This window comes from Salmo salar, chromosome ssa21 (genome assembly GCF_905237065.1).
Source record: "Salmo salar chromosome ssa21, Ssal_v3.1, whole genome shotgun sequence".
Lineage (NCBI taxonomy): Eukaryota > Metazoa > Chordata > Actinopteri > Salmoniformes > Salmonidae > Salmo > Salmo salar.
In genome coordinates this window covers 22,254,818-22,274,994 of record NC_059462.1, presented here as the reverse complement: position 1 = coordinate 22,274,994, position 20,177 = coordinate 22,254,818, and the positions used below count along the sequence as shown (strand labels likewise).

The 20,177-nt window shown below is 42.7% G+C and overlaps 1 protein-coding gene across 5 annotated transcripts in view; it reads left to right on the top strand.

Annotated features, from left to right (window-relative positions):
• Positions 1–20,177, top strand: part of kdm6a (lysine (K)-specific demethylase 6A) — a 104,309-nt gene extending 84,132 nt beyond the window's left edge. For all 5 annotated transcript variants that reach the window (XM_014164461.2, XM_014164464.2, XM_014164463.2 and 2 more), the window contains 13 exons: positions 85–974; positions 2,078–2,207; positions 2,421–2,526; positions 3,331–3,536; positions 3,796–3,848; positions 3,937–4,011; positions 4,293–4,441; positions 4,591–4,705; positions 5,019–5,206; positions 17,039–17,180; positions 17,291–17,417; positions 18,154–18,324; positions 19,237–20,177. In XM_014164461.2, the coding sequence (XP_014019936.2) occupies positions 85–974; positions 2,078–2,207; positions 2,421–2,526; positions 3,331–3,536; positions 3,796–3,848; positions 3,937–4,011; positions 4,293–4,441; positions 4,591–4,705; positions 5,019–5,206; positions 17,039–17,180; positions 17,291–17,417; positions 18,154–18,324; positions 19,237–19,263 (2,379 nt within the window). In that variant the 3' untranslated portion in view covers positions 19,264–20,177. The remainder of the gene's footprint in view (positions 1–84; positions 975–2,077; positions 2,208–2,420; positions 2,527–3,330; positions 3,537–3,795; positions 3,849–3,936; positions 4,012–4,292; positions 4,442–4,590; positions 4,706–5,018; positions 5,207–17,038; positions 17,181–17,290; positions 17,418–18,153; positions 18,325–19,236) is intronic.

The window sequence follows — 20,177 nt, the reverse complement described above, 5'->3', positions numbered from 1 at the left end:
GTCACTCTGTTTTCTTGTTTTGCATCTCATTAACTGTCTTGACCCTCATCGCTGATCAATCTGTTTTTCTCCCCCTCTATCCAGGGGCTTCACAAAGGTCCAGGTTCACATTCGGCAGGTCCCAATGGAGAACACCCTTTCTCTTCATCCTCCTCCCAGGCCGCTGGATCCGGTGCTCAAATTCTAAATCAGGTCGGACATTCTACCGGGCCCTGCCCTGCCTCCTCTTCCTCGCCCCAGAGGGTCGGTGCCCCTAACCACCTCCCCTCCTTGCCCCTCCACTCCGCCACCACTACCTCAGTGGCCCAAACCAAAGAGACCATGCCTTCAGGAAGCAGCAGTGGATTGGCTACCACCACAGGGACGTCGCTTAGTCCCGGTACCACTGCCCCTATGCAGGGATTGGCTAATCACATCCAGCAGGGGGCGGTGACCACAGACAGCTCGTGGAGCCAATCCCAGCCCGGCTCTCCTCCTCCGGGCGCGCTCAGTTCAGACAATCCTCAGCTCTCAGCCTTGCTCATGGGAAAAGCCAGTAATAAGGATGTTACTAACCACGCTAATAATAATAATAATCACGGTGGTGTTAATCAAGGAGCCACCATGGACAATAACATCAAGGTCAACAACATCCACCCGGGTGTCCACCACGGAGGTCCCAAACCCCTGTCGGAACGCTCTGTGGCCTCCTCGCCCCTCTCAGCCATGTCCGCCTCCACCCCATCCCCCCCGCGCTGCGCCGACCACCACCCCCTCACAGCCAACAGCCTTACCAGCCTTATCAGCAGCCCGTCCAACAGCGGAACCACCGGTACCGCCACCATTACTCCACAGGTCAACGGTAAGGGGCTAGAGGACTCTCGGAGCCCAGTGAAGGTAGAGCCCACTGGGGTGTCTCACAGCAGGCCAGCCCTGGCCCCATGGTCCTCAGTCTCCATCTACCCCAGCTCCAGCCAGGTGCTCAAAGCATGCAGGTAGGACATCATATCCTTCTATCACATCAGTCACATTTAATTTGTAACCTTTGACGTGCTTTTTTGAAAGAAGTCAATGGCCATAGGATGGATTTTTCAAATGCTGTATGTTCTAATGCAATGTAGTGTATTTTTCTTGTAAAGGCCATACCAACTACAGCAGTGGTGTTCAAACTTTTTCAGCAGGGACCTCGTTTTTTTCTCTGGCAGGAATTTGACTCCAAATCTAATGACGCAACCTTAAAATCTGCTAATTTAGATCTTTACGTCAACAAATAACCTTCAATTCATTTTTTTCATCTATCAAAATAATAATTACAAAAAAACATTTACCAAAAAAATTCTCTCCAAATGAGCTTTCTTGTATATTGTCTCATACAATAATCTGTACTCTTAATGTTTTGTTCCAATTTTGGCAACCCCACTGCAATTCCCCCGTGACCCCAACTTGAATACCCCGAACTCACCGTCTGTGTCATATAGAGTTTACTGTGGGGGTCGCTGCTGACTGTTTGGTTTGAGTTGCAACTTGAAGGTCTTGGTGCTGTAGCAGCCCAGCCTGGCCGTATTGGCTAGTTAGCCCTTAGCCTGGCCTGTTTCAGTTCTGGTCTGGGCAGCCAAATGGGGTATTTGTGGCCCACTGAGTGTGGGGATTGTGCTCTGATGTAGGTCAGGCTATCAGTGGGTTGGAGAGGTATTGTGCTGATGACTAGGTAGATGACTAATGTTTCCGAAAGGGGTATATATGCTGTGTACAAGGAGTGTCCAGTAACTGATAAGGGTATAGAGATCCTGACCAGTAAGCCATGTGTACACAACCTGAGCCATAGGTGTTATTCTACTGCACATATACTGCTCTGTGTATGACTATAGCTTTGGTGAATCGCTACTCTAGGTTTCTTTCTCTTACTGAGCCTCAAAGTACAGGTTCCAGTTCTGTTCTAACACTGGTCTGTTTTAATTGTGCTGCACAATGCATGTCTGTCTAGATTCCAGACTCATTGTGTTGGCTTGTACTGCTGCTATTAGCTGAAGCATGGTTCATCTCAGTGTCATTGAGCAGCCAGACGTGATCTCTCTCTCTGTCCCCCCTACGTCTTTAGGAACCTGGGGAAGAACGGCCTGTCCAACAGCAGTGTCCTCCTAGAAAAGTGTCCCCCACCCAGACTCCCTCCGCCCCCCTCGCCCTCACTGCCAAAGGACAAACTCAACCCCCCCACACCCAGCATCTACGTGAGTATACAGCCACGAGGGGTTTTGTTGAGATTTCATTACTTTGAACTTTTTACTTACAACAGTAAATGTAGTTTTCATCCTGAAGTTTTTAGTTGCGTCCGTCGCTGTCCCAGGAAAACCCCTGTGGTAAAGGTCTTACACTTCATTAGAACGGTCTAGTTTGCAAGTCAAAAGTCTAATGTGTGTGTGTTTTTCTCCCGTGGTGTGTAGCTGGAGAATAAGAGGGATGCGTTCTTCCCTCCGCTCCATCAGTTCTGTACCAACCCCTCCAACCCTGTCACCGTCATCAGAGGGTTGGCCGGGGCGCTCAAACTGGGTGAGTTACACACTGATGGTAGTCCGATACCGTCGTTACACACTACTGCTGGGGAAATACACTTTGCTTACACACTCTAGCAAAACAAACAGTCATCGGTCTAGTCCTGATTGGAATCTCATTTGAGTTTTGCTTGAGTGTTTCTCCCCTAAGGACAGAAATAAAAGCTTTGTGTGTCTGTACGCACTCATTTGCTTGTGTGTGTGAGGGTGTGTGCGCTTGCACCCATTCACTCTCACAGGCTTGGGTGGGTGGGGATGTGTGTGTTTGTGTGTTGAACAACTTAACATGTATGACAACAGCACCACCTGCAAGCAGAGAGTGTCATTACATATACAGTAATATAGCATCTGAAGTAAAGTAGCCAACGGCTGCCAAGGAAAGCTATTGGCTCCCTCACTTCATCAGCTAGCTCGCAGCTGCATCACTGTACTGTAGCACACCACACACAGACTAGAAACTCACTCTTAATAACTGGATGGATAAATAGCTGTTACTTCATTAAGCTAGTTCTTCTGAACTCTGTGTTTTACTGCTCTGGGAAAGACTTTGCAGCCTTAGCAGAAATTGGCTGAATTTCCCTGACCGATGTTTTGCTGTTGCCCATACCAGTTGGGAGTGGTACTAAACATCCCATACTAAACATTTTTCCACTCCACTTTTTCTCCCTTTCCCTCATTCCCCATCCTCTGTCTCCCTATTTTCTTTCCTCTCCTACTCTGTCCCTTCTCCCTCCACCCTTCTTTCTCTCCCTCCACTCCTTCCTTCCTCCATCCCACCCTTCTTGCCCCTCCCCTCTCTCAGACCTGGGTCTGTTCTCCACTAAGACACTGGTGGAGGCTAACCCAGACCACCTGGTGGAGGTGCGGACCCAGCTGTCTCAGCCCACCGACGAGAACTGGGACCTGAGTGGCACAAGGAAGATGTGGCGCTGCCAGAGCAGCCAATCACACACCACCATTGCCAAGTATGCCCAGTACCAGGCCTCGTCCTTCCAGGAGTCACTACGGGTTAGTAGAGGGAGATGCACGTAGATATACAAATCCACCACCACCATCGCCAAACAAAGTCAGTACAAGGCCTTGTTGAATAGAAACACAGTTTTGAGGGGTATGTTGTCACTGAATATTCACATGGTCACTCCAGATGTAGCTTTGTCACTTAAACAGAATATCTTCCCAGCTTAGAATGTTTGTTGCACTCCATTTACTGAACTCACTCAATGAACAGATATGCTCAAAACATACCTATATTAAATGTATTTTCCAGGAGGAGAATGAGAAGAAGAAGGAGCAGGAGGCAGAGGCAGCCAATGCAGAGAGGTAAGATGTCTGTCTCTGTCTGTCTGTAGGCATGCATTGTGTGATATCTCTCTTCTCTGTCTAAACGACATCTCCCATGATCCCACAGTGCGACACGGCGGAGGAAAGGGCCCTTCAAACACATCAAGTTTGGCACCAACATCGACCTGTCTGACGAGAGGAAGTAAGTGTTCCACCCAATACTATGTGGTTCTGTTCATGAAACAGATCACTGATGTTTTGTCTTTAATTTGACAATTTGCATATAAACCAGATTATGGCCTGGTCCCAAAACAACCCTTGTCCTTTCACCTATCCAGTCCATTCAGATTTACAAACACAGAAAGGGTATGGCCTAGGTAGGACTAGGCATTGGTATCATAAAGAGGATCCCTCAGTTTGGGAGCGGTGTGTGTCTGTGCTGTAGTCTTTACCTCTGACCCTTGCTCTGTGACCTCCTTCCAGGTGGAAGCTGCAGCTGCAGGAGCTCAGTAAGCTGCCAGCGTTTGCCAGAGTGGTGTCTGCTGGCAACCTGCTCAGCCACGTAGGACACACCATCCTGGGCATGAACACTGTCCAGCTCTACATGAAGGTCCCTGGGAGCAGGACGCCAGGTTAGACACACACAGCGAGAGCCGCACATGCCGCAGAGACACACACACACCCACATGCATTAACACAGATGTCCACACACATAATGCTGTTTGTTTGTAGTACGTGTAGTGTGTTTTGTTTAACAAGGTATTTGTGTCTTGTCTTCTAGGTCACCAGGAGAACAATAATTTCTGTTCAGTGAACATCAACATTGGCCCGGGGGACTGTGAGTGGTTCGCAGTGCCCGAACATTACTGGGGAATCATCAACGACTTCTGTGAAAAGTACGTCAACAAAATTCTCCTACCTCTAACCAACACAAAGTTGATATCCTACCGCTGTCTCTTTACTGCCAGTGCAGTCTGTAAGGTTAGAGATGTCTTAACTCAAGTTTAACTCAGATTTAAGTGGTATACTTGGTACCAATAAAAGGAAAGTGAATATCTCGACTTTTCATTCATTGCAGATGTAAAAATGTATTTATTTATTTTTGTATTCATGAACTACCCAGAGTATGAGTAGGGGTCTTCAGAGTATGAGTGAGTGTCCATGTGCATCCTCTGTTTCTAATATCGGATGTGTGTGTGTCTCCTGCAGGAACAACATCAACTTCCTGATGGGGTCATGGTGGCCCAACCTGGAGGACCTGTACGAGGCAGACGTCCCCGTCTACCGCTTCATCCAGCGTCCCGGAGACCTGGTGTGGCTCAACACGGGCACCGTCCACTGGGTCCAGGCCATCGGCTGGTGCAACAATATCGCCTGGAACGTAGGACCTCTCACCGGTAAGACCGGGAGGGACATGGAGAACAAAGGGATATGTTTAATATGGGAATACACGGTTGTTTTATGGGTTTTACGTAGAATTTGTTGGGACATCATTAAAAGATGATGGATTGATGCTGATAGGCGTGGACTGACACATTGAGATCTATGACCGATCGTCTTGATTCGGGCTTATGTAGCAACATTTTTAATGGTGTTTTTTTACATTGGATAAAAGTAGAAACTCCAAGCTAGAAAATGATATATCATACACTATAGTTGAGAAACAATGGGAAAGTGATTCTGCTTTAACCTCTTACATCTAGATGTTCGCTCCAATATCCAATGATAGGGCGTGGCGCGAATTACAAACACCTCAGAAATCCAAAAACTTCAATTTTTCAAACATATGACTATTTTACACCATTTTAAAGACAAGACTCTCCTTTATCTAACCACATTGTCCGATTTCAAAAAGGCTTTACAACGAAAGCAAAACATTAGATTATGTCAGGAGAGTACCCAGCCAGAAATAATCACACACCCATTTTTCAAGCTAACATATAATGTCACAAAAACCAAAACCACAGCTAAATGCAGCACTAACCTTTGATGATCTTCATCAGATGACACTCCTAGGACATTATGTTATACAATACATGCATGTTTTGTTCAATCAAGTTCATATTTATATCAAAAAACAGCTTTTTACATTAGCATGTGACGTTCAGAACTAGCATACCCACCGAAACTTCCGGTGAATTTACTAAATTACACACGATAAACGTTCACAAAAAACATAATTATTTTAAGAATTATAGATACAGAACTCCTTTATGCAATCGCGGTGTCAGATTTTAAAATAGCTTTTCGGCGAAAGCACATTTTGCAATATTCTGAGTAGATAGCCCGGCCATCATGGCTAGCTATTTTGACACCCACCAAGTTTGGCACTCACCAAACTCAGATTTACTATAAGAAAAATGTGATTACCTTTGCTGTTCTTCGTCAGAATGCACTCCCAGGACTTCTAGTTTACACCCAATGTTGTTTTGGTTCCAAATAATCCATAGTTATATCCAAATAGCGGCGTTTTGTTCTTGCGTTCAAGACACTATCCGAAGGGTGCCGCACCGGCGCGTATCGTGACAAAAAAATTCAAAATATTCCATTACCGTACTTCGAAGCATGTCAAATGCTGTTTAAAATCAATTTTTATTCGATTTTTCTCGGAAAATAGCGATAATATTCCGACCGGGAGACGTCGTTTTCGTTCAAAGACTGAAAATGTAAAATGGACTCTTCACGTGCATGCGCACGCCCGTTTCATTGTTCTCAGATCGACCACTATCCAAATGCGCTACTGTTTTTCAGCCAGGGATTTTTCAGCCATTTTCCATAAAGAGGCTATAGAAGGCCAAGAAATGGTCAGAGAGGGCACTTCCTGTATGCAATGTTCTCAGGTTTTGGCCGCCATATGAGTTCTGTTATACTCACAGACACCATTCAAACAGTTTTAGAAACTTTAGGGTGTTTTCTATCCAAATCAAACAATTATATGCATATTCTAGTTTCTGGGCAGGAGTAATAACCAGATTAAATCGGGTACGTTTTTTATCCGTCCGTGAAAATACTGCCCCCTATCCTAAACAGGTTAAAAGTTGATAACATGTAACCCCACTTTTGAGAACATGGCCCTTGAATGTTTTGTTACACCTAGTGGAGAGCTCTTCCTTGTCTACACCTATTCAGCATCATTCACAGCCTCTTAAGCCTTAGCCCCACCCATCTCTTTAAGGATTCACGTGAGGCCATGTAGTAAACAACCAAAGATTTCAAGACTAAAGGCTGGTTTATACTACGTCTATCGACATGCCTAGCCGTGTCTGAATCCTGGCTTAGGAAGACCACCAAAAACTCTGACATCTCCATCCCTAACTACAACATTTTCAGACAAGATAGAACGGCCAAAGGGGGCGGTGTTGCAATCTACTGCAGAGATAGTCTGCAGAGTAATGTCCTACTATCCAGGTCTGTACCCAAACAATTTGAACTTCTACTTTTAAAAATCCACCTCTCTAAAAACAAGTCTCTCAGCGTTGCCGCTTGCTATAGACCACCCTCTGCCCCCAGCTGTGCTCTGGACACCATATGTGAACTGATTGCCCCCCATCTATCTTCAGAGCTCGTGCTACTAGGTGACCTAAACTGGGACATGCTTAACCTCTATGGGCTAGGTGGTGCACTCCATCAACAGCAGGTGCATTTCAAGAGCGGCAAATTTGAATCCAAATAAATGTCAAAATTCAAATTTTTCAAACATACAACTATTTTACACCCTTTGAAAGATAAACATCTCCTTAATCTAACCACGTTTTACGATTTCAAAAAGGTTTTACGGCGAAAGCATACATTTAGAGTATGTTAGGACAGTACATTTACAAGAGTTGTGTGTAATGTTTTGTCAATTCAAAGACAGGGTCACCAAAACCATAAAACCAGCTAAAATGATGCACTAACCTTTTACAATCTCCATCAGATGACACTCCTAGGACATTATGTTAGACAATGCATGCATTTTTAGTTCTATCAAGTTCATATTTATATCCAAAAACAGCGTTTTACTATGGCATTGATGTTGAGGAAATCGTTTCCCTCCAATAACCGGCAGTCAAGTCAGTACCACAAATTAAATAATTAAAATGAGAAAACATTGGTAAAATATTATATTGTCATTTAAAGAATTATAGATTTACATCTCTTGAACGCAATCAACTTGCCAGATTTAAAAATAACCTTACTGGGAAATCACACTTTGCAATAATCTGAGCACTGCGCCCAGAAATATACGCGTTGCGATACAGACTAGACGTCATGTTGGGGAGATCTAAAATCGAAAATACTATGTAAATAATCCATTACCTTTGATTCTCTTCATCAGATGTCACTTCCAGGTATCACAGGTCCATAACGAATGTAGTTTTGTTCAAAAAAGCTCATCATTTATGTCCAAAAATCTCCGTCTTGTTAGCACATGATCTAAGCCAGCCGGACTTCTCGTCATGAACGAGGGGAAAAAATATATTTACGTTCGTTCAAACATGTCAAACGTTGTATAGCATAAGTCATTAGGGCCTTTTTTTAACCAGAACATGAATAATATTCAAGGTGGACCAATGCATTCTCTTTTATAACGTATTGGAACGAGGGTACCCAACATGAACTCGCGCGCCAGGTGTCTAATGGGCCATCATCGTTCCATGGCTCTTGTTCGGTCAGATCTCCCTCCAGAAGACTCAAAACACTTTGTAAAGGCTGGTGACATCTAGTGGAAGCAATAGGAAGTGCCAAAATATTCCTCAGCCCCTGTGTTTTTCAATGGCATAGGTTTAACCTCTTGAGCATCTGATCCCGTTTGCGGGATCAAAATCCAGCGAAAAATCATATCGCCAATTAGCATTAAAAAATTATCATAATTTTTTACAAAAATAAAAAATATATATTTTTTTTTTTTTTATAGATACACCTCTCCTGAATCGACCCACGTCGTCCGATTTCAAAAAGGTTTTACAGGAAAAGCAAATCATTAGATTATATTAGATGAGTCCATCGTAAAAAGCAGCTTCATAGCCATTTTCCGACCAACCACTTCCATCACATATTATCAATAAACAGCTAAATGTAGCACTAACCTTTTACAAACTTCATCAGATGGCACCCCTAGGACATCATGTTATACAATGCATGCATTCTTTTGTTCAATAAAGGTCATATTTATATATAAAAACAGCATTTTACATCTCTGTCTGACGTTGACTACCTAATTTCCCCTCAAAAGCGTCCCGGTAAACAATGCTACGTTTCAATAAATTGCTATACTATAACGATTTTTTAAATGTATATTGTCAATCTAACATTTATAGATGAATATCTCTTGAGAACACCCGTCATACCAGATTTTAAATTAACTTTACTGGGTAATCACACTTTGCGATAAAAGGAGATGCGATACTCAGAAAATCAGCTAATATACAGTGCTCGGCGCCATCTTGGACGCAACAGTATGAACCATCTCATCTTCAATAATATTGTCAATAATCGCCTACCTTTAGTTGTCTTCATCAGAAAGCATCCCAGGTCCACAACAGATGTATTTTCGGTCAAAAAGGCCATACTTCACGTTCCATTAGCCTGATGTTGGTAGCGCGTCCTATGGCTCTCTCCAAACGCAGCTCTGCACTTCATACTGAAAGTAATCCTCGCGCATGTAGGTTCGTTCAAACATGTCAAACGTTGTATAAAATAAATGTTCAGGGCCTCTAACACCAAGAGAGCCAATAAGATTCGAGGGGGATGATTTCATTGCCTTTAAAACCGTTTCCAAAGGTGGGGGCAGACATGGCGCCGGCGTCATAATGGTGATGGCCCATCCCCTGTGACCAATTTCAAACTCCTGTCATTCACTGAGTTTTGACTCTATAAGGCTCAAACCACTGTGAAAGGACTGGCGACATCTAGTGGAAGCAATAGGAAGTGCCAAAATATTCCTAAACCCCTGTGTTTTTCAATGGGATAGGTTTCAACTCAATACAACACATCAGGTATCCACTTCCTGTCAGAAAATGTCTCAGGGTTTTGCCTGCCAAATGAGTTCTGTTATACTCACAGACACCATTCAAACAGTTTTAGAAACTTTAGAGTGTTTTCTATCCATATATAATAAGTATATGCATGCCCTATCTTCTGAGTTTGATTAGTAGGCCGTTGAAAATGGGAACGATTTTTTTTCAAAATGCGCTGTGGCGCCCCCTATCCTAGGGTATCCTCAAGAGGTTAAAGGTAATACAACACATCAGGTATCCACTTCCTGTCAGAAAATGTCTCAGGGTTTTGCCTGCCAAATGAGTTCTGTTATACTCACAGACACCATTCAAACAGTTTTAGAAACTTTAGAGTGTTTTCTATCCATATATAATAAGTATATGCATATTCTAGTTACTGGGTAGGATTAGTAACCAGATTAAATCGGGTCCATTTTTTTTATCCAGCCGTGCAAATACTGCCCCCTAGCCCTAACAGGTTAACACCCCAGCCATCCTACAATCTAAGCTTGATGCCCTCAATCTCACAAAAATTATCAATGAACCTACCAGGTACAACCCCAAAGCCGTGAACACAGGCACCCTCATAGATATCATCCTAACCAACTTGCCCTCTAAATACACCTCTGCTGTTTTCAACCAAGATCTCAGCCATCACAGCCTCATTGCCTGCATCCGTAATGGGTTCAAACAACCTCCATTCATCACTGTCAATCGCTCCCTGAAACACTTCAGCGAGCAGGCCTTTCTAATCGACCTGGCCCGGGTATCCTGGAAGGATATTGACCTCATCCCATCAGTAGAGGATGCCTGGTTATTTTTTTTAAATGCCTTGCTCACCATCTTCTTGGTGACAGGGGGCAGTATTCAGAAATTCAGATGAATACGTGCCCAAATTAAACTGCCTGCTTCTCGGGCCCAGAAGGTAGGATATGCATATTATTAGTAGATTTGGATAGAAAACACTCTGAAGTTTCTAAAACTGTTTGAATGATGTCTGTGAGTATAACAGAACTCATATGGCAGGCAAAAACCTGAGAACAAATCCAACCAGGAAGTGACTTGTAGTTTTTCTATCTAATCCCTATTCAAACTACAGTGTCTGTTGGGTCATTTTGCGCTTCCTAAACCTTCCAATGGCTGTCAACAGTCTTTAGAAACTTGTTTCATGCTTCTACTGTTAGTGGGCAGAGAATAGGAGCTCAGTCAATCAGTGGACTGCCTGGGACCAGTGAGTTGTTTACTGCGCGAGCACGCAAGCCCGCCGCTCCTTTTTCCTCTGTAATGAATACACTATTGTCCGGTTGGAATATTATTGACGTTTTATGTTAAAAAGACCCTAAGGATTGATTGTAAACATCGTTTGACATGTTTCTACGAACGGTAATGGAACTATTTGACTTTCCGTCTCTGGTTTTGCGCTCGCGCGTTATGCCTTTGGATTAGTGATCTGAACGCGCAAACAAAACTGAGGTATTTGGACATAAATATGGAGTTTTTCGAACAAAAATAACATTTCTTGTGGGAGTCCTGGGACTGCATTCCGACGAAGATCAGCAAAGGTAAGTGAAGATTTATTATACTAATTCTGAGTTAAGTTGACTCCAGAACTTGGCGGGTAACTGTATAGCTTGCTTTGGTGGCTGAGCTCTGTACTCAGAATATTGAACAATGTGCTTTCGCCGTAAAGCTATTTTGAAATCTGACACAGCGGTTGCATTAAGAAGTGTATCTATAATTCTTTCAATAACTGTTGTAAATTTTATCAACATTTATGATGAGTATTTTTGTAAATTGATGTGCTCATTCACCGGAGGTTTTGGTGGGAATACATTTTCTGAACATCACGCGCCAATGTAAAATGGGTTTTATGGATATAAATATGAACTTTATTGAACAAAACATACATGTATTGTGTAACATTGAGTCCTGGGAGTGTCATCTGATGAAGATCATCAAAGGTTAGTGATTAATTTTAGCTGTATTTCTGTTTTTTGTGACGCCTCTCCTTGCTTGGAAAATGGCTGTGTGGTTTTTCTTGTTTAGGTGCTGTCCTAACATAATCTAATATTATGCTTTCGCCGTAAAGCCTTTGAAATCGGACACTGTGGTTGGATTAAGGAGCATATTATCTTTAAAATGGTGTATAATACTTGTGTGTTAGAGAAATTAGAATTGAGATTTTTGTTGTCTTGAATTTGCCGCCCTGCTATTTCACTGGCTGTTGATCGTGTGTACCGCGGGTGGGTTGCTAGCGTCCCAGATGTCGCAGAGAGGTTAAATAAGCATGCCCCATTCAAGAAATTTAGAACCAGGAACAGATATAGCCCTTGGTTCTCTCCAGACCTGACTGCCCTTAACCAACACACAAACATCCTGTGGCGTTCTGCATTAGCATCGAACAGCCCCGTGATATGCAACTTTTCAGGGAAGTTAGAAACCAATATACACAGGCAGTTAGAAAAGCCAAGGCTAGCTTTTTCAAGCAGAAATTTACTTCCTGCAACACAAAAGTTCTGGGACACTGTAAAGTCCAGGGAGAATAAGAGCACCTCCTCTCAACTGCCCACTGCACTGAGGATAGGAAACTCTATCACCACCGATAAATCCACTATAATTGAGAGTTTCAATAAGCATTTGCTTTCCACCTGGCTTCCCCTACCCCGGTCAACAGCACTGCACCCCCTACAACAACTCGCCCAAGCCTTCCCCATTTCTCCTTCTCCCAAATCCAGTCAGCTGATGTTATGAAAGAGCTGCAAAATCTGGACCCCTACAAATCAGCCGGGCTAGACAATCTGGACCCTTTATAGAATTATCTGCCGAAATTGTTGCAACCCTATTACTAGCCTGTTCAACCTCTCTTTCGTGTCGTCTGAGATTCCCAAAGATTGGAAAGCAGCTGCGGTCATCCCCCTCTTAAACTGCTACAGACCTATATCTATCCTACCCTGCCTTTCTAAAGTCTTCGAAAGCCAAGTTAACAAACAGATTACCGACCATTTCGAATTCCACCGTACCTTCTCCTAAACGAAATCTTAACCGCCATCGATAAGAAACAATACTGTGCAGCCGCGTTCATTGACCTGGCCAAGGCTTTCGACTCCGTCAATCACCACATCCTCATCGGCAGACTCAACAGCCTTGGTTTTTCAAATGATTGCCTCGCCTGGTTCACCAACTACTTCTCTGATAGAGTTCAGTGTGTCAAATCGGAGGGCCTGTTGTCCGGGCCTCTGGCAGTCTCTATGGGGGTGCCACAGGGTTCAATTCTTGGGTCGACTCTCTTCTCTGTATACAACAAAGATGTCGCTCTTGCTGCTGGTGATTTTCTGATCCACCTCTACGCAGACGACACCATTCTGTATACTTCTGGCCCACTGTGTTAACAACCCTCCAGACGAGTTTCAATGCCATACAACTCCTTCCGTGGCCTCCAACTGCTCTTAAATACAAGTAAAACTAAATGCATGCTCTTCAACCGATCGCTGCCTGCACCTGCCCGCCCGTCCAGTATCACTACTCTGGACGGTTCTGACTTAGAATATGTGTACAACTACAAATACCTAGGTGTCTGGCTAGACTGTAAACTCTCCTTCCAGACTCACATCAAACATCTCCAATCCAAAGTTAAATCTAGAATTGGCTTCCTATTTTGCAACAAAGCATCCTTCACTCATGCAGCCAAACATACCCTCGTAAAACTGACCATCCTACCGATCCTCGACTTCGGGTGATGTCATTTACAAAATAGCCTCCAATACCCTACTCAATAAATTGGATGCAGTCTATCACAGTGCCATCCGTTTTGTCACCAAAACCCCATATAATACCCACCACTGCGACCTGTACGCTCTCGTTGGCTTGACCTCTCTTCATACTCGTCGCCAAACCCACTGGCTCCAGGTCATCTACAAGACCCTGCTAGGTAAAGTCCTCCCTTATCTCAGCTCGCTGGTCACCATAGCAGCACGCACCCGTAGCACACGCTCCAGAACGTATATCTCACTGGTCACCCCCAAAGCCAATTCCTCCTTTGGCCGCCTCTCCTTCCAGTTCTCTGCTGCCAATGACTGGAACGAACTACAAAAATCTCTGAAACTGGAAACACACTAGCTTTAAGCACCATCTGTCAGAGCAGCTCACAGATTACTGCACCTGTACATAGCCCATCTATAATTAGCCCAAACCTCTTCCCCTACTGTATTGATTTATTTATTTATTTTGCTCCTTTGCACCCCAGTATTTCTACTTTGCACATTCATCCACTGCAAATCTACCATTCCAGTGTTTTACTTGCTATATTGTATTTACTTCACCACCATGGCCTATTTATTGCCTTTACCTCCCTTATCTCACCTCATTTGCTCACATTGTATATAGACTTATTTTTCTACTGTATTATTGACTATGTTTGTTTTACTCCTTGTGTAACTCTGTTGTGTCGAACTGCTTTGCTTTGCTAAAAATAAAAATGTCTGTATACAGTTGTTGCAGTGACATCATAAACATTCTATTGTCATCTGACGTCAAATTTAAAGTGCATTTGGAAAGTATTCAGACCCCTTCCCTTTTCTCACATTTTGTTACGTTACGTACCAGCCTTATTCTAAAATGGATTAAATTACTTTTTTCCCTCGTCAATCTACACACAATACCCCATAATGACAAAGCAAAAACAGGTTTTTAGAAATGTTTGCAAATTTAAAATAAACAGATACCTTATTTACATAAGTATTCAGACCCTTTGCTATGAGACTCGAAATTGAGCTCAGGTGCATCCTGTTTCCATTGATCATCCTTGATGTTTCTACAACTTGATTAGAGTCCACTTGTGGTAATTTAAATTGATTGGACATGATTTGGAAAGGCACACACCTGTCTATATAAGGTCCCACAGTTGACAGTGCATGTCAGAGCAAAACCATTCCTCAGTAAAAAGGCACATGACAGCCCACTTGGAGTTTGCCAAAAGGCACCTAAAGGACTCAGACCATGAGAAACAAGATTCTCTGGTCTGATGAAACCAAGATCAAACTATTTGGCCTGAATGCCAAGCGTCACGTCTGGAGGAAACCAGGCACCGCCTATCACCTGGCCAATACCATCCCTACGGTGAAGCATGGTGGTAGTGGCAGCATGCTATGGGGATGTTTTTCAGCGGCAGGGACTGGGAGACTCAGAAGGATCATGGGAAAGATGAACAGAGCAAAGTACAGAGATCTTTGATGAAAACCTGGTTAGCCTTTCAACAGGACAAGACCCTAAGCACACAGCTAATAGACAATGCAAGAGTGGCTTCGGAACAAGTCTCAATGTCCTTGAGTGCCCCAGCCAGAGCCCGGACTTGAACCCGATCGAACATCTCTGGAGAGACCTGAAAATAGCTTTTTCAGCGACGCTCCCCATCCAACCTGACAGAGCATGAGAGGATCTGCAGAGAAGAATGGGAGAAACTCCCCAAATACAGGTGTGCCAAGCTTGTAGCGTCATTTCCAAGAAGACCCGAGGCTGTAATTGCTGCCAAAGGTGCTTCAACAAAGTACTGAGTAAAGGACCTGAATACTTATGTAAATGTGATATTTTCAACAAAAATAACTGTTTTTGCTTTGTTATTATGGGTTATTGTGTGTAGATTGATTAGGGGGGAAAAAACAATTGAATCAATTTTAGAATAAGTCTATAGCGTAACAAAATGTGGGAAAAGTCAAGGAGTCTGAATACTTTCCGAATGCTGTAGAATATGTCAATCTAGCAAATTTGGCAACTAAAAGCAACTTTCTATACAATGTTTTGGTTAGTTTCAAACTTGTTAGCTAGCTAACATTAAGTTAGCTAGCTAACATTAAGTTAGCTGGCTATCTAGTTCAAATACTGACCATATATAGCTGACCACATCTTAACTTTAGCTAACTTGTATTAATTATTACAGGAAAATAAACTCACAACAAGATCATGAATTACAAGTTAATGGTTGAGCTAATTACAGAAAACAGCTTACGGTTGTGAGTGTGACAAAATAAAAGCAGGGCATTCTAACAGATAATTTTTTTAACTAGGACATTGTCTCGTTGGCCTAACATTATATCATAATTTGACTTTAGTGCAGGTCATGTTGTTCTTCACATTACTGTCTCTTCTAAACACACACTATATCAAATAAAATCTGTTTATTTGTCACAGGCACAGGATAAAGAAGGTGTAAACGGTACAGTGAAATGTTACTTTCATAGTGGAGTCTTTTGTTTAGACATGTAACAAGCTAAACAATGATCCATAATCCCAACTCATAACGTTACTACCTTGCATGAATCTACAGGTAGCTAAAGCTAACCAAATAGGTTAAATGTTAGCTAGCTAGCAATGCAAATGGCTCTGAGATATGACTAATATTACTACACAGATCAGATACGTAACATTAGCTAGCTAGTGAGCCAGTCAGCAAACGTTAAGCTAGCTAGCTAACAGTACGCTTTAACTTGCAATGACAACTTTCTGACAATTAGAAACGTGTAATATCTGAAAATGTAGCTAGCTAGACTCTCTTACCCATATTCGTGGATGAACGCTTCTCCCTCTCTGTCACGGATGCCATGGTTGGACTTAGTTTGACGATGTAATCCGGAGACAGGTGTTTTATACAACAGTCTTTGTGTATTCTCTTTTCAACTCCCTCCGCATATATTTGCAATCAAACGCCTGAATTTTCTCCATCTCCTTAGCTATCACACTCTACTTCCACTGGGCATTCCACAGATTTCAAAACTCGGTCCTCCAGAGAGTGGAGAGCATTGGCAACATTATCACAGTTCTTTGTGATACCGTTCCAAAAAGCCGTGTTAGAAATGATTACCTACACATACTGAGCAGCTCATGTTATATACAGAAGCATGCTACATGGCAGACCAATCTGAACTCATCTCTCGGCATGTCCAGCCCATCCATGACCTTTTTCCGTGGCTAAACCAACTAGGCTCATAATAAGAATTGTATTCATATTTATAGATGCCATACAAGTTTTTTATTTAGGTATATGAAAGTTAACGTGTTCCAGAAGTTATTTCTGCCTCTCCTGTGAAGTAGGGATTCGCGACACGTGACTTGTTTCAGGAAACTAGGCGTATGACAGTGTCAACTTGTGGCTATGACATAGTGAAGTTTGAAATTGAATTGTCATTTGATTCTCATCTTCCTGCTCCCCTTTCCCCTTTATCCCATTTTCCCTCTCCTTCCATGTCTCCCTCTCTCCAGCATACCAGTATAAGCTGGCGGTAGAGCGATATGAGTGGAATAAGCTGCAAAGCGTGAAGTCCATCGTCCCCATGATACACCTCTCCTGGAACATGGCCAGGAACATCAAAGTGTCCGACAGCAAGCTCTTCCAGATGATCAAGTGAGTCACACGCCCACATACGTCATTTGTTCTCTCGCTCACAGACTCACTCACTCTCTCACGCGCACACACACAGCTAACCCCTGTACGCGTCTGTTTGTCTCTGCTAGGTACTGTCTGCTGCGGACATTGAAGCAGTGTCAGATGCTGCGGGAGCTGCTGCAGGCGGCAGGCAAGGAGCTGGTGTGGCATGGCAGGACCAGGGATGAGCCTGCACATTATTGCAGCATCTGCGAGGTACACACACTAGGGATGTGACAAAGAGACAATTTTTCTTCAATTTAAAACTGCAACAATAAAAAAAAAAAGCGGTTTTCCGTTAGAACGTTTAATTAAAATTCCACGTCAATTTGTATTGCGTGGTATGATCTCTCTGGGGCAATGAAGTTCTACCGCAGTCATACAGTAGGCGCCATCTGGAATCTGCTTCGGGCAGCTGTAATGTTGTCCTGAAAGCAACCTTTAATTCATGTTGACTCTAGTGTTCTTTCCATTTGTTATTTTGATTTAACCTTTTATTTAACCAGGCAAGTCAATTAAGAACACATTTTTATTCACAGCGGCTATCTGGCAAGGGGCAAAAAGCCTCTTGTGTGCATTAGCGACTCACAAAAAAAATAAACCTAGCCAAGTGATCACATTTCTTCTCCCCACATTCTCTTTTCTCTCCGTTACGTGTCTCACTCAATTTCTATCCGACCGCTCCATCTAAACACGTGTGCTGCGCATCCAGACTCCCATTGTTGCATTAGGTTTGCCTATTTGTAAAATGTTTTCCCTTTGTGATGATGATCAGGAGCTGTTTAGTGGTAGTTTTGTGATAACTGCACTGTGATTTAAAATTTTGTGAAGAAAAAAAAATACTAATTTGGCTAGTGATTTAACATTTTAATCTTTAAACGTTCACATACACACATGTGAACGCGCGCACACCTACCTCCTTTCACAATCTCACCTCTTTCTCCATCTGCAGGTGGAGGTGTTTGACCTGCTGTTTGTAACCAGTGAGAGCAACAGCAGGAAGACATACGTGGTGCACTGTCAGGACTGTGCCCGTAGGGGGAGCTGTAACCTGGATAACTTTGTGGTGCTGGAGCAGTACAAGATGGACGACCTCACCCAGGTCTACGACCAGTTCACACTCGTAAGTCAGCAAGGACACTAGTGATTTTATGATGACTAATAGGTTAATGACCATGTCACATGAATAGTTTACACCAGTGTTTCCATTAGCTGGTAATTGCCGACTCTTGGCTGATTAAAAATATTTAAAAGCAGACAAATAAAACTGCCTGATAAATTGTCCAGCAGAAAATATCCTGATGAAAATAAATGTCCTATATAAATCATATTTTCTATGCATGAAAGTTTGTTCAGGTTGTCTTTCAATCGCATTGTTTCTCTACTCTGCTTCTACTCTACCTGTCTTGAGATCTCACTAGCAAATTTGCAACATTATATTCTGGGTCTGCCCCACAAAGTTTCCCTTGCCATTGAGTTTGTGACAGGCATATAGAGGTGAAGTGTTCGGGTATTTTATGAAATTTTTCTACATTAAATCTCCCTAAAAGTCCACCAAGGAGGAGTATTTAATTTTGCTTCCCCTAATCTAATACCTGGTCAAGTGGTGTGCTTAGAAATGCTAAAACAGTGCAAATCAAGCTAGCTAACTAGCTACTGTACCAAGGATGGAGGCATAAACAAGTGGAAAAATAAATCGGCATAAACACCATATTGACAAGCCAGAGGGACCGAGGGAGACGTGCATTGTGCAAGGAGCCAACATTCACTTAGGCTATCATTCCTCCTTGCATAATTACTGCAGTCACTGCCATATGGTATCATTGAAGAGAAGATTCACTCTTAAAATGTGATAGTATTGAAAGTAGTAAGTCTACACACTGGTGAGTCAGAATTCACATCATTAGTTCAAGTAAGAGTATATGATCATGCACACTTTGTAAAAGTGTACTAGTTCACTAGTAAGGCTTTAGGAGTTTAATGTTTAACTGTTTACATAGCCAAAATGATCTCATCCCTCTCTCTCCCTCCACAGGCCGCTCCTCTGCCTTCCTCCTCTTGACGGTAACATTCTGTTGTTCTGAGGACAATAAGAATCCTCCCTGGACTCCCGAAACCTACCAGAATACCCTTTTCTGATATTCAGGAAGTAAGCCAGCAGTCCTCCACTGCTCTCTGTAGCTATCCCACAAGGCAGCTGTGTGAAAAGCTGTGTGTCTATGCAACCTGCCCAGAGCAGAGCAGAGTTGTCCTCCCCCTAGAGGACTGGAGGGGGAGGGCATTACTCCTGCCAGCTACTGCCACCAGACTGTTCCAATGCTGCCTGGCTTAGCTGTAACTTCTCTAGAAAAACACACAAAAATGGACAAAAAATAGTGACTTGCGACTTTTTGTATATATTATGTTATAACTGGCAACAACGTCACACAGACTACTGACTTGCAGAATTGTTCCTTTTTTAATTCTGTTTGTGGGCTGATATACACCTCTAAGTTTGTTTCCCTTGAGATGAGTCTAAGTCCTAGCATAGCTGGTCTTTTGTATGTTAGATAGATACTACTTTGGGCAAGAAATAATAAGAAAACAACATTTTGTAATGTGAAGAGTTTGAGCGATTTATATATTTTTTACAGCTTTTATTGTTATTTTGGAACCATACTAATGTTTTGGTTCTGTAGGTAAAAAAAATGAATAAAATGAGAGAGAAAAACAGCCAAGTCACCAAGAGAAATGGGTTGCACATAGACTTTTAAGGAATAAACTTTAATTTGTGATTTTCATTTTATTTCTAATCTTGTTGTAAATTTACCTTATTTATAAAATGCATATTTATTGCTTGAAAATCTTTGTTGGAATGCTGTAATTTTTTTCTTCAGAGTTCCTGCCATTAAATTTGAAGGAGTCGTGTCATTTTATACACGGCCCCTCCTGTTTTCTAAATGAATAAAATTGCTTTAGCAAAGCATTGTGCAGAGA